Source organism: Mustelus asterias, chromosome 21, assembly GCF_964213995.1.
Source record: "Mustelus asterias chromosome 21, sMusAst1.hap1.1, whole genome shotgun sequence".
NCBI classification, from domain to species: domain Eukaryota; kingdom Metazoa; phylum Chordata; class Chondrichthyes; order Carcharhiniformes; family Triakidae; genus Mustelus; species Mustelus asterias.
The window spans coordinates 54,670,431-54,685,344 of NC_135821.1; the positions used below are offsets into that span (position 1 = coordinate 54,670,431).

The 14,914-nt window shown below is 45.2% G+C and overlaps 1 protein-coding gene across 3 annotated transcripts in view; it reads left to right on the forward strand.

Annotated features, from left to right (window-relative positions):
- Positions 1-14,914, forward strand: part of LOC144509285 (grainyhead-like protein 3 homolog) — a 102,729-nt gene that overhangs the window by 31,481 nt on the left and 56,334 nt on the right. For all 3 annotated transcript variants that reach the window (XM_078237909.1, XM_078237910.1, XM_078237911.1), the window contains exons 2-4: positions 6,850-7,036; positions 11,673-11,743; positions 13,268-13,589. In XM_078237909.1, coding sequence (XP_078094035.1) covers positions 6,850-7,036; positions 11,673-11,743; positions 13,268-13,589 — 580 coding nt within the window. The remainder of the gene's footprint in view (positions 1-6,849; positions 7,037-11,672; positions 11,744-13,267; positions 13,590-14,914) is intronic.

Below are 14,914 nucleotides of genomic sequence, written 5' to 3' on the forward strand. Positions count from 1 at the left end.
GGTGGCACAGTGGAATTGTGGCCTCACAGTGCACGGGACCTGGGTTCAATTCCAGCCTTGGGTGACTGTCTGTGTAGAGTTTGCACGTTCTCCCCTTGTCTGCTCCAGGTGCTCCAGTTTCCTCCCACACTCCAAAGATGTGTAGGCTAGGTTGATTGGCCTCACTAAATTGCCCCCTAATATCAAGGGGGCTAGCAGCAGAAATATGTGGGGTCATGGGGATAGGGTGGGATTGTTGTCGGTGCAGGTTTGATGGGCTGAATGACCTCCTTCTGCACTGTTGGGATTCTATTGCTGACACTATGTGCATTTTCTCATTGTAGTGGTCATTGAAGAATATTAGGCCAGACCCCCTGATTCTGTTTCTGGTGGAGGGCATTGGTCACTGGCTGTGCAATTCAAAATCAAAGATGCTCTGCAAATAACTCTCTCCATTATAATTAATGCCAGGAAACACGTGGGCTGCACACATGCCACTGCCAGATACCCATGGTGGAGGTTACCCACTGAGTGCGCAAGCATGGAGTTTTATTTAAATCATTCCTAGGATGTGGGTATCAGCATTCATTACCCATCATTCATTGCCGTTACAGTGGTGAACCACCTTCTTGACAACTGAGTGACACGCTGGACCATTTCAGAGGACAGTTAAGGGTCACAGAATCATAGACCGGTCCTAGCATAGAAGGAGGTCATGCAACCAGTTGCAACCATGCCAGCTCTCTGCAGTGGCAGTTCAGTTAATCCCACCACCCGCTCCCTCTGCCCTTGCCCTGCAATTATTTTTTCTTTCAGGTGTTTTTCCAATCCTCTTTTGAAAACCACAATTGAATTAGCCTCCACCACACTATCAGGCAATGCATTCCACATCCTAACCACTCACTGTGTCAAATAGTTTTTCCTCATGTTGCTGTTGGTTTTTTTCACTTAACTTGGTGTTCCTTGGTTCTCACACTTTGACTAATGGGAAGTTTCTCACTATGTATTCTGTCTAGACCCCTCATGATTTTGAGCAGTTCTAACAAATCTCCTCTCAATCTTCTCTGAGATGAACAACTCCACACTTTCCAATCTATTCAATTGAGACTGAGCCAGGGCTTTATATAGTCAGTAGTTACTGAAAGTCAATGTTATTGCTATGAGTCCAGAATCACATGCAAGCCTATTTGGGTAAAGATGATAAATTTCCTTGTTCGAGGACTATCCCATTGCTTTATGGTCACCATTACTGATTCTATTTTATATTTCTGGTTTATTTAAATGACTGAATTTAAATTTCCTGACTGCCAAGGTGGGGTTTGAACTCATTCTCCAGATTATTAGAATTGACCTCTGGATTACAATTCCAGTAACATAATGACGATACTACCATGCCAGGATACCCCCAAGTATTTTTTGATGCAATTATAAAAAGTGCCTGGCCTCACCAATTGATTCGCTTGTTGATTGTTGGGGACTTGGTTGCGTGTGGAGAGAAATATATATTTCTTTTGTATCCCATCTACTACCACAATTGTGTAGTATCATGATGTGCAGGTCAGGTTGATTGGCCATGCTAAAAAATTGCCCTTAGTGTCCTGAGATGTGTAGGTTAGAGGGATTAGTGGGTAAATATGTAGGGAGATGGGGGTAGGGCCTGGGTGGGATTGTGGTTGGTGCAGACTCAATGGGCCGAAGGGCCTCTTTCTGTACTGTAGGGTTTCTATAATTTCTATGATCATTTTACTTTTTAAAAGTTTATTTCTTAGTGTCAGAAGTAGGTTTACATTAACATTGCAATGAAGGTACTGTGAAAATCCCCTAGTCGCCACACTCCGGCGCCTGTTCAGGTACATTGGGGAAGAATTTAGCATGGCCAATGCACCTAACCGTCTTTCAGACTGTGGAAGGAAACCGGAGCACTCAGAGGAAACCCACGCAGACACGGGGAGAACGTGCAGACTCCATGCAGACAGTGACCAAAGTAGAATTGTTCACTGTAAATTTGTGCATGGTATTGTTGAATCCATCTGAAAATATACACTTCAAAAGAATGAAGAGGTTGAGAGCTGGATCTTCAGCCAATACTTTAAATCAACTATTTTAATTATTAATCCTCAGTAAATGTAGAAAAAAATCAGTTTCCCGATCGTAGGAGACAAGGCTTGCTTATACTGCCCTCAATTGGCTCCTCGCTTACATATCCATGCCTTCTTTTCCCACTCCTGCTCTATAACTTCCACAGGCTTGCAGGATTCTGTTTGTGCTTTCCTCCCTCTCACCTACAGGCTGCCCGTTGGTAGCACTATCTGAAGATGTGGGGGTGGGGCACATAACAATTCTGAGAAGATGATTGAGATATTGGGACTATTCCCATTAATATAAAGATCCAAGGGGCTGTTTAAAAGAGATTTTTAACGAAGGGCATTGGTAAGAGTGAATAAGCAGACAAGAGAATCCAGATTTAAAATTGCAATGAACAAAATGGTAAATGAGACTGGTAGAAATTTGTTTGCACAGGGAGAAAATGACATGGTTTGCTACCTATGGTAAAGGAAGAGATTACTACAAGACCTAAGGGAGAATGGATAAATGTTTAAGTAAAATAAGATACAAGGCTATGAGGGAGAACATACAGCGGGACTAGTCATGAAGGGCCCTAGCAAAGAGCTGGCACAAATACAAAGGGGCAACTGGCTTAATTCTATACTACAAATTATCCGGATCTCCGGGCTATTGACATTAATGATATTGGGTGAGATTCTCTGGCCTCCCCTCAATGTTTTTCTCGATGGCAGGAGGCGGCGTGCTGTTTGCTGGCGATGGGACCCTCTGGTCCCGTTGCTGTCCATGGGAATTCTCGTCAAAGCCACCCCACTCTGCTGGGAAATCCACAGCAGGCCCCCGGTGGGACCAGAAAATCTCACCGACAGTAATGTCCAGAGAATTCCGGCCATTTTACTGCCTAAGATAAATTATTTCAATACTGAGTAAAATTGGGTGGGATGTAAAAGTGGTGATAGATCCAGTCCTGACAGGATTCCTGTCAAACGGATTTGATTAAAATCATCCCCTCTCTGGTTGGGGTTTTCTACTTGTACTATCTCTAGACTTTGATTTTCCTCTGATTTACTTCAAAGGACAGAAGTGTCAAGAGTTAATAAGTGGAAACTGTAGTCAATGGCTGGAATCTTCCATTCTGGAGTCTACGTTCGGTGGCAGACTCAGAAGTGGGAGTGATTTCCACCATGGGATCAGTTTGCACTGTTTGTTTCATTATATATGCACATTCTCCTCGTGTCTGCATGGGATTCCTCCGGGTGCTCCGGTTTCCTCCCATAGTCCAAAGATGTGCAGGTTAGGTTGATTGGCCATGCTAAATTGTCCCTTAGTGTCCCGGGATGCGTAGGTTAGAGGGATTAGCGGGGTACATATGTGGAGTTACGGGGATAAAGGCCTAAGTGGGATTGTTGTCGGTGCAGACTTGATGGACCGAATGGCCTCCTTCTGCACTGTAGGGATTCTATGGTTTCTTTGGAAATGTTCCCCTTGCTCGGTGTTGTTTAGATAAGCACAATCTGTTCCCAGCGGCCTCAGTCAAACAGAGGAACCAGACACAGGTATCAATGTACCGCATTCATATTGTCTGGTATAGGAACAGAGTCAACTTCGAGAGCTGAGAGACACAGTTGGATCAATGCCTGATGTGGTGCAGTGCTGAGGTGATAACCTGTTAGAGAGCAATGTAACACTTCCTTCACTTCTCTTGGAACATCAAATTGACATTTTGCAGAAGATAATTGAGCACTGACAGTTTTTCCCTCAAAGTGCTCACCCTTAGCCTATCAACCCCTCTCCATCCATAGATTGCTAATTTTAAAAAGAACATAGAAATCCTACAATGCAAGAGCAGGCCATTCGGCCCTTTGAGTCTGCATCGACTCTCTGACAGAGCGTCCCACCCATACCTTATCCCCCTAACCCCACATATTTAGCCCGCTACTCCCCCCTAACTGACACATTTTGGGACCTTAAGGGACAACTTTAGCATGGCCAATCAACTTAACCTAACTTGCATACCTTTGGACCTGTAACTCTATTGAGCTTTGCCTGAATTTGGTAGAAATATGCTAGTTTGCATGCAGGGCAGTGTTTGGTTTCAAATCCCTTCAACGGTGGCCATCTTGTCATCTGTTCTGCAAAACCCCATGACTGGAATTCTCCAGCAGTTCATGGGGTTCTCCGGTCCTGCTGGCAGTGCACCCCCACCCATTGGTTTCCTGCTGGTGTGGGGTGACGTCAATGGGAATTCCCATCGACAGTGGTGGAATCCCGCCGCTAGCAAACAACGTGCCACCTCCCACTGGTGGGAAACACACGGCTGGGAGGTGGGAGAATCTCTCTCCATGCCTATAATTAAAAGAAAAGAAACCTAATTATGTACATATCTCTCAAAGGAGAAAGAATCCCTCCTCATGACTTAAAAGCACGTTTTATGGCAGGAATATATTCTTCTGAAATGACCTTAGTTGCCCGATGCTTATTTGTTTTACTGGAAAAGAATTTGAGACAGTGCAAGGTGGTGCCTTTAAGAGGAATATATTGTGTTAATTCTGGGTGAGTGTCAGAAATGAAACCATTATCTCAGAAAGATCAAAGCCTTGCATGCGGATAGCAATATTGTGTGGGTATTTAATATTTTTCTTTAGAAGGTTGATTTGTGGACATGATTGTTGACAGAAGCTTGTGAAAACAAACTGTTGGAGAGCAGCAAGGAGACCTGTAGTTAAAATGTCACTGAGGGGTGTGACAAGGCTTGGCTATTTTGTTATGTTTTAAAAATAGTAGGGGGAATAAATCATATTGAAATGGAACAAGTTATTCTCACAGGAAACATAAGCATCATTCAAGCGAGCACAGACAAATAGGCCTGGTCCTATTTAAAATTACTGGGGTGTTTTTCACATGGGTGGTGGGGGGGTGTTGGGTCATTTGCTCACTCCTGGTCGAAAGATTTGTCGTGAGCCTACCACCTTTAGGCTGTCCTGCAGCAATCATATGCTGGAGGCAGCTTTAAAGCAGTCAGCATAATTAAGGACCCCACGCACCCCGGACATACTCTCTTCCACCTTCTTCCCTCGGGAAAAAGATACTAAAGTCTGAGGACACGTACCAACCGACTCAAGAACAGCTTCTTGTCAGACTTTTGAATGCACCTACCTTGCATTAAGTTGATCTTTCTCTGTACCCTAACTATGGCTGTAACACTACATTCTGCACCCTCTCATTTCCTTCTCTATGAATGGTATGCTTTGTCTGTATAGCAAGAAACAATACTTTTCACTGTATCTCAATACATATGACAAAATAAATCAAATCAAATCAAAATCAAATCAAATCAAAGCGCTGAGAGTGGGACTTACTCTCAGAGGGAAAGGAAATCCCACCCTCAACCTGATTGTCCGGCAGCTTTCAGAGATTCGGTGCAGACTCAATGGGCATGGTTGGGATTCTATGATTCTATGATCGTTCCAGCAGCGCCAGAACTCAGCAGTAGCTGCTCCTGGGATTACAAGGAGCTCCCAGAAGAGGGCCCATGGAGACTGGACTGACAGTTAAGTCCAGGGATTTTGGTCAGGGAAGAATTAGGGATTCTAGGGAGGAGGATGGGGGAATGGGAGGATATTTCTGGAAGCTGGAGTGGAGGTACATGGGGGGTGGGGGGGTGCCATCCTAGGAGGGGTGCCCCAAAGTTTACAAAGCACCCCTCCGAGGAGCCAACTCCCCCCCACCCCCCCCCCCCACACCAGCATTCCTTTCTGCCTTTTAGTCCAAGATTGTGAAAGGTTGCTCTCCTTTGTTCCGCTTTTCCCCCACCTGCTGCAATATGGTGGCCGAGGTGGGATGAGGCCCTTAACTGACAGTAATTGGCATGCTGGCTGCCATCTTACCCGCCCACTGTATTGGTTTATTACTGGCGTAAACAGCGGGCTAAACTCTACCCTGACACCCGATCATACATCTCCCTCCTGTCTGAGTGTCATCGTGAGGAAAGGACATGTTCCTCAGAATGTGACGGCATTCCATTTTTCCACTGGCATTCACCCATTCCCCAAAGTCCGGGATGCATTAAACAGGCCATTGGGTTCAGCGGCAAATTCAAAATTCCATGAAATTAGTTTATCCTCGTTATTACTGGTCTCATTGGTCACGTAACATTGGCTCAAACCTGCTCTTGTGCAACCTGCCAGGAATTAGGAAAAATCCCTTTCTCCAACTTTGTTCATGAGGAACATGAGGAAGAACCTTTTAACGCAGAGGATGACGAGTGTCTGGAATTCACTGCCCGCATTAATGGGGGAGACAGAGACCCTAAACTCTTTTAAAAGGTACCTGGATCTGCACCTTAAGTGCCGTAAGCTGCAGAGTTATGGGCTGGAATTTTACCATCCCGCCTGCCATGGGAATCGGGGCGGACCATGGAAAGGTCCGCTGACCTCGGGCGGGATTTTACGGTTTTGGGATGAGCGAGGCCGTAACCTCCCGCCCATGGGCTGGGTGCAGGAAGGTGGGATTAGAAAGGGCACCTGGGTATCCTTGGGGCTGGCATGGACAAGATGGGTCGAATGGTCACCTTCTGTGCTGTAATCTTTCTATGGTTCAATGGTTCTCTGCATGGCGAAGACCAGGATCTCTGCAAATGGGGGTATCGAACCAGTGTGGCGCTGCGTGTTCATCTACCACGGCACTTCACTCAAATAATTGTTTTGTGTATTTTTCACCTCATTTGCAAGCAGCCATTTTGGTTCATTTGTCTCAATGATGCCAGCTGACTTGGTTTTCACTGCAATTTTGATGAATCTTTCTCAGTTTTAGACCTGTGGTGGTGTTGCACAATGAAGGAGTCAATTTCCAATTACATTCTGTCAGTAACGAGGACGAAGCTTGGAAAAACTACCTGGAAAATCCACTAACTGCAGCAACAAAGGCTATGATGAGCATCAATGGTGATGACGAAAGTGTAGCAGCTCTGAGTTTCCTCTACGACTATTATAAGGTATTTGTTTTGATTGAAAAGTATGTGATCAAAGGGGCAATCACATTTTCACTAAAGCAGGTTTTTAATTTAAAAAGTAAACATTTATTTATTTATTAGTATGGAGTCAGTAGAAATAGGCGAGGTGATGAATGAATACTTTTCTTCAGTGTTCACCAAGGAGAGGGGCCATGTTTTTGAGGAAGAGAAGGTGTTACAGGCTAATATGCTGGAGGAAATAGATGTTCGGAGGGAGGATGTCTTGGCAGTTTTGAATAAACTGAAGGTCGATAAGTCCCCTGGGCCTGATGAAATGTATCCTAGGATTCTTTGGGAGGCAAGGGATGAGATTGCAGAGCCTTTGGCGTTGATCTTTGGGTCCTCGCTGTCCACGGGGATGGTGCCAGAGGACTGGAGAATGGCGAATGTTGTTCCTCTGTTTAAGAAAGGGAATAGAAATGACCCTGGTAATTATAGACCGGTTAGTCTTACTTCGGTGGTTGGTAAATTGATGGAAAGGGTCCTTAGGGATGGGATTTACGACCATTTAGAAAGATGCGGATTAATCCGAGATAGTCAGCACGGATTCGTGAAGGGCAAGTCGTGCCTCACAAATTTGATAGAATTTTTTGAGGAGGTAACTAAGTGTGTTGATGAAGGTAGGGCAGTTGATGTCATATACATGGATTTTAGTAAGGCGTTTGATAAGGTCCCCCATGGTCGGCTTATGATGAAAGTGAGGAGGTGTGGGATAGAGGGAAAGTTGGCCGATTGGATAGGCAACTGGCTGTCTGATCGAAGACAGAGGGTGGTGGTCGATGGAAAATTTTCGGATTGGAGGCAGGTTGCTAGCGGTGTGCCGCAGGGATCAGTGCTTGGTCCTCTGCTCTTTGTGATTTTTATTAATGACTTAGAGGAGGGGGCTGAAGGGTGGATCAGTAAATTTGCTGATGACACTAAGATTGGTGGAGTAGTGGATGAGGTGGAGGGCTGTTGTAGGCTGCAAAGAGACATAGATAGGATGCAAAGCTGGGCTGAAAAATGGCAAATGGAGTTTAACCCTGATAAATGTGAGGTGATTCATTTTGGTAGGACAAATTTAAATGTGGATTACAGGGTCAAAGGTAGGGTTCTGAAGACTGTGGAGGAACAGAGAGATCTTGGGGTCCATATCCACAGATCTCTAAAGGTTGCCACTCAAGTGGATAGAGCTGTGAAGAAGGCCTGTAGTGTGTTAGCTTTTATTAACAGGGGGTTGGAGTTTAAGAGCCGTGGGGTTATGCTGCAACTGTACAGGACCTTGGTGAGACCACATTTGGAATATTGTGTGCAGTTCTGGTCACCTCACTATAGGAAGGATGTGGAAGCGCTGGAAGGAGTGCAGAGGAGATTTACCAGGATGCTGCCTGGTTTGGAGGGTAGGTCATATGAGGAAAGGTTGAGGGAGCTAGGGCTATTCTCTCTGGAGCGGAGGAGGCTGAGGGGAGACTTGATAGAGGTGTATAAAATGATGAAGGGGATAGATAGAGTGAACGTTCAAAGACTATTTCCTCGGGTGGATGGAGCTATTACAAGGGGGCATAACTATAGGGTTCGTGGTGGGAGATACAGGACGGACATCAGAGGTAGGTTCTTTACGCAGAGAGTGGTTGGGGTGTGGAATGGACTGCCTGCAGTGATAGTGGAGTCAGACACTTTAGAAACATTTAAGCGGTTATTGGATAGGCACATGGAGCACACCAGGATGATAGGGAGTGGGATAGCTTGATCTTGGTTTCAGATAAAGCTCGGCACAACATCGTGGGCCGAAGGGCCTGTTCTGTGCTGTACTGTTCTATGTTCTATAAGGCTTACATTAACATTGCAATGAAGTTACTGCGAAATTCCCCTCGTCGCCACAGTCCGGCGCCTATTCAGGTCAATGCACCTAACCAGCACATCTTTCAGACTGTGGGAGGAAACCGGAGCACCCAGAGGAAACCCACGCAGACATGGGGAGAATGTACAAACGCCACACAGACAGTGACCCCAAGCCAGGAATCGAACCCAAGTCCTTGGTGTTGTGAGGCAGCAGTGCTAACCACTGTGCCACCGTGCCACCCCAGAACTCAATTCAAGGAGCTTTTTGCTCTCTGCCCGGAATCAAAATGGCACCGGAATGGCTAAAATGACTTGCTGTAAATTTTAATCCTCTCCCTTTTCTTTGTGATTCTATGGGTGAGATTTTCCTGTCAATCCCTGCCCCCTGAAAGTCTTTTTCACAGGGAAGGGAATTGAAAACTGGAGGGCATAGGCTTAAGGTGAAAGGGGAAAGACTTAAAAGGAACCTGAGGGGCAACTTCTTCACGCAAAGGATGGTGGGTATATGGAATGAGCTGCCAGGGGAAGTGGTTGAGGCAGGTCCAATAGCAACATTTAAAAAACACTTGGATGAAAACATGGATGGGAAAGGTTTGGAGGGATAAGGGCCAAATGGGGCAATTGGGAATAGCTCAGAGGGCACCATGGTTGGAATGGACTGATTGGACCTGGTTCCATGCTGTATTGCTCCATGGCTCTAGGGGCAGAATTTTCCCGTCTCGCCAGCCACAGGGCGGGACATGGACCATGGAGAGGTCCATTGACCTCGAGCGGGAATTTCCAGTCTTGGGGTGAGCACAGCTGGAAAATCCTGCCCTATTCCTCTATGAAACCAAAAATTCCTGCCCAAGTTCAACGGACCTTTAAATGATCCATCCAATTTTCCTGTGACAATTCCCGCAATGGGCAGGACTGGAAAATGTACCCCTATATCTCTCTTCAATTCCATCACTGCGCACACTAAAAGGCTGGGAAGTCCAAACAGTGACCTTTAACACCAATAGCACCATAATTGCCCAGAAGCAGGTGAATTCTCAGCCATTGATATGTTCAAGACAGAGATCTATAGGCTTTTGGATACTAAGGGGATTCAGGGATATTGGGATAGTGCAGGAGGTAGAGTTGAGGAAGGTAGGATCGAAGGATAGGGTAGGATCGAAGGGCTGAATGAGACTGATCCTGCTCCGGCTTATTCTGTTCATCTATGTTCAAACAGTTCCATGATATGGCCAGAAGCCTGGCCTCCACAAATCAGTTCCATTAATATCACACTGCATGCGGATTTGAACTTAATTTCCCTTGTCAACATTTCAATTCTCCATTTAATAAAAGCCTCACCAGAAATAATTTTCTTTGTGCTGCTCATGTCACTGTTATACAACTCATCATTAATAAAATTCTCTTACCACCCATCCAATATCCTTTTGTTTTCACCCTGCTTACGTGGTTGGGATGTCACATGATAAATCTTTCTGGTTAATACAGTGTAATTGGATGGTTTGAGATGCCACTATAGTCAGGAAGAACTGTTTTTTGTCAAATAAAATGTAGCTTAATTTAAGATACAATTGGCATTGAAACAAAAACATGGGCCAACTTCTATTTGATAGGATGGGCAAGGCTCAAGTCAATCACAAATGCTGGGCAGAATTTTATGGACCTGCGTGGGGCAGGATTTTCCAGCCCCTCCTGACGGCCAAACTCAATGGATGTTTGGATGCCTCGCCTCATTTTATGGCCCTGCTGTGGCGGGGTCAAAAATTCTACCCCCTGGCTTCGACAGGCTGGGCTGAATGGCCTGTTGTTCTCCCACGTATCTTATGAAATCCTAAATAAAAAGTGACTGCATGTGACGGTGTGTCAAACTACTGAGAAATTCACTGGTACATCAAACAATTGGCATAAATGCAAAAACAGTAAGAGTTTTAACAACACCACGTTAAAGTCCAACAGGTTTATTTGGTAGCAAATGCCATTAGCTTTCGGAGCGCTGCTCCTTCATCAGATGGAGTGGAAATCTGCTCTCAAACAGGACACAGAGACACAAAATCAAGTTACAGAATACTGATTAGAATGCGAATCTCTACAGCCAACCAGGTCTTAAAGATACAGACAATGTGAGTGGAGGGAGCATTAAGCACAGGTTAAAGAGATGTGTATTGTCTCCAGACAGGACAGCCAGTGAGATTCTGCAAGTCCAGGAAGCAAACTGTGGGGGTTATTGATAGTGTGACACTAACCCAACATCCCGGTTTAGGCCGTCCTCATGTGTGCGGAACTTGGCTATCAGTTTCTACTCAGCGACTCTGCGCTGTCGTGTGTCGTGAAGGCCGCCTTGGAGAACGCTTACCCGAAGATCAGAGGCTGAATGCCCGTGACTGCTCCCCCACATCATAAATGCAAAACTCAGGGCTGCTACGTGATCATTTGCTCCCTTTACATCAGGGGAGAGAGATGTGAACGCAGGGGAGAGAAGAGCCTTTTGAGTGTTGCACTTGAGATGTGCACATTGAACTTGCAAAGCAATAGTAATGCCGCTATAAAATGTACTACAAAATTTGAGAAGCATATAGAAAACCATAGCCTATTATCTCATTCTCAAAAGTCAGATAAGATCCAAGTTACTCAGTGCACATGAATTGATATGAACAAACAGATAGGTTGGACCCTCCTTAGTATGTGTTCATACAATCACTCTTGGCAGTTCACACTGATTCCTGCCGGCTGATAAATTTCTGTCAATCTCAACAGCTTCCTGTGTGTTCATTTTTTTAAAAATGTGATGTTTCTTTTATAGGTCCCAAAGCAGGAAAGGTTTCTTCTGCCTGGAAAAGTGCCTCGCCAGTGTGAACCGAATTTAGTAAAGAGGTATGGAATAGGTCTTGATGGGTTTTTTTCCCGCATTGACTGGCCACATCACGTTCTACTCAGTTGAAAATGGCAGAAAACGCTGGACTGAATTCCCCTGTGGACAAATGCTTCTTTCCATTTCTTCTTACTCCCAAGTGGGCCTTTAACTGTAGAGCCAGGGCTCTTTTTTCCCCCTTTCAACGCAAGCAAAAATGCTGCAAGAAATGAACGCCCTGTCTCAGAGCCAGAATCAAGCAAATATCTCTCCAGAAAATCATTAAAATGGCAACGAACCATTTCCTCATCTCTGCCCCATTTTTAATACAATGGCTCGTGGCTGAGTGCACCGGCCATCACACCGGTGCCCCCCCTCGCACACACCCCCCCCCCCGGCCACCCAGTATTTCCAGACAGAAATAGTCCCTGTTCTTGTTTGTCTGACAGACTGCTGTGGGATATGATTCCCTCAGGGCAGCCACAACATGGTGGTACCCAGACAACATGCAGGTCAGCAGATGGAAGAGACATGGGGGCCAGGGGTTATGGGGGGGTGTGGGAGAATATCCAATCTGGGCAATGGTGGGACCGGTTTTGTGGAGCTCGGAGGAACGCACACTCCTGTTCCTCCGGCTCCACAAAAATAATTTTGGATGCATCTTTGCCTCTTCCCTTTTTTTTCTAGAATGAAGGGGGCGGTACGGTGGCACAGTGGTTAGCATTGCTACCTCACAGCACCAGGGACCCGGGTTGAATTCCGGTCTTGGGTCACTGTGTGAAGTTTGCATTTTCTCCCTGTGTCTGCGTGAGTTTCCTCCGCGTGTTCCGGTTTCTTCCCACACTCCAAAGATGTGCGGGTTAGGTTGATTGGCCATGCTAAATTGACCCTAGCGACAGGGGATTAGCAGGGTAAATATGTGGGGATACGGGATTGTGGTTCATGCAGACTCAATGGGCTGAATGGCCTTCTTTGGCACTGTAGGGATTCTATGATTCTATGACAGTTAGGGTTCCAGGCATGGCAACATAAATAAAAAGTGAAGGAAACCTCAAATAAGTTCTGCTGGTCCCAGATCCTCTTTCACTGTCTTGACCTCATAGGAAAGTTACAGCAGCCTCCCTTCTTCAGGCCAGAGTTAAAGTGATGGCATCGCTCTGCATATTTAAGGATGGACTTCCTTTAGTTTCAGCCAGGTGCTTTTTCCATCCTTTGTAAAGAGTCACATTAAAATCAGAATCAATGCAAAAGAGGCAGGAAATCACGTGCTAAATCGACAGGGCATTGTAACTGCCCACCTGCCTGGTATCCACCAGACAGATAGGCTAAAATTGTACCTGCTCTTACACTGGAAGGAATCCTGTGACTGAGCTCCTCACTCACTGACTGACTTATTGTCTCACTGAAAGCTGGCTGGCTCTCATTGGCTCAATCACTGAGATGAGTGTTTGGAGTAGAAAGCCTTCCGAAAAGTGAACAATCAAATAAAATAAGGGTGGGAGAAAAGTTTAATTCAATGCCTTTTCACAAATGCATTTTATCGACAGGAGTAACTCTAGAATTGGATTTGAATTTGAAGACATGACGTCTCTGGATAACTCTGTTCAAGCTATGAAACTTTTGTCCGAAGATATCGCCATGTCAACAGAGTACCCTGATCCGACCAGAAGATCCCAGCGGCTCCATTCAGATTCTATCTTTACAACTCCCAAGTCGCAGCCGCTGTTGGATAACTATACCATTATTCCCTCGGATCTATATGACTGCGGTCTAACTGATTCATTTGATAATATTTTAATGACGCAACCAACACAAAGGTGGGCTCCTGAGAACAGTTTCAAAGATGCATTCAAGGACATGTCACCTGAGGTAGGTTTAGTTTTCATTGTAATACGAATATTTGTTAAAGTAATTATTTATGAAAATGAGCTAGCTTAGAACATTTTAGCAAGATTAAGACCCAAGCAATTAATATTGGTACTGGCTTAAATTGATTGTGTACCAATGGAACATGGCAGGTTCAGGCTTGTGTTTCTATGCTTGGCATGGTCTTGATCTCAATTTGGTCGCAGTGGGGAGGTAGAGTAGTGGAGGACATTAATCTTCGCACTACTGCTGAGGCTTTATAAGGCTCTGGTCAGACCCCATTTGGAGCATTGTGAGCAATTTTGGGCCCCATATCTAAGGAAGGATGTGCTGTCCTTGAAGAGGGTCCAGAAGAGGTTCACGAGTATGATCCCGGGAATGAAAAGCTTGACGTATAAGGAGTGTCTGAGAACTCTGAGTCTGTACTCGATGAAGTTTAGAAGGATCTCTTTGGGGTATCTCTTTGAAACTTACAGAATACTGAAAAGCCTGGATAGAGTGGACATGGGGAAGATGTTTCCATTAGTAGAAGAGACAAGGATCCGAGGGCACAGCCTCAAAGTAAAGGGATGACCCTTTAGAACTGAGATGAAGAGGAATTTCTTCAGCCACAGGGGTAGCAAATCTATGGAATTCGTTGCCACAGAAGGGTGTGGAGGCCAGGTCATTGAGTGTATTTAAAACAGAGATAGATAGGTTCTCGATTGATAAGGGGATCAAAGGTTACGGGGGAAAGGTGGGAGAATGGGGATGAGAAACATATCAGCCATGATTGAATGGGGAAGCTGACTCAATGGGCCGAATGGCCTAATTCTGCTCCTATATCTTATGGTGTGATGGTACTCAATCCCACCCCCCTGCCCAGCACAATGGTTGGCTAGACAAGGACCTTGCAATGAGTCATCAGGTTATGTTTTTAGCTAAGTAATGAAATGATATGAAGAAAAAATCAAAAGGAGAAAAGAGCTTCAAAGAGAAGAGAGGATTCAAATAAATTATTTCTGTTGAGGCATTAACTGATGAAGCAGCAGTGGAGCTGGAATGGCTGAGCGTTCCTGCGTTTCTGTGGTGCAGGAGGGACAAATGAGGGACAGGTGTGGAAGGTATCAGGAAAGGACGGAATGAACAAATGGATGAATATTCTGGAGTTTGTCTTGCATACTTTTGGGGCTCAGTGAGGTATTTATGCAGAATGAATGGCTATCAAAACTTACGTTGTGAAATTTCAGCCAATGGTAATGAATTAGTCCTGGTTATAGAACCAACAGAAAGTGACAGACCGAAATTGTTGAACTCCGGTTAAAGCTGAAGATGACTGGACACAATAA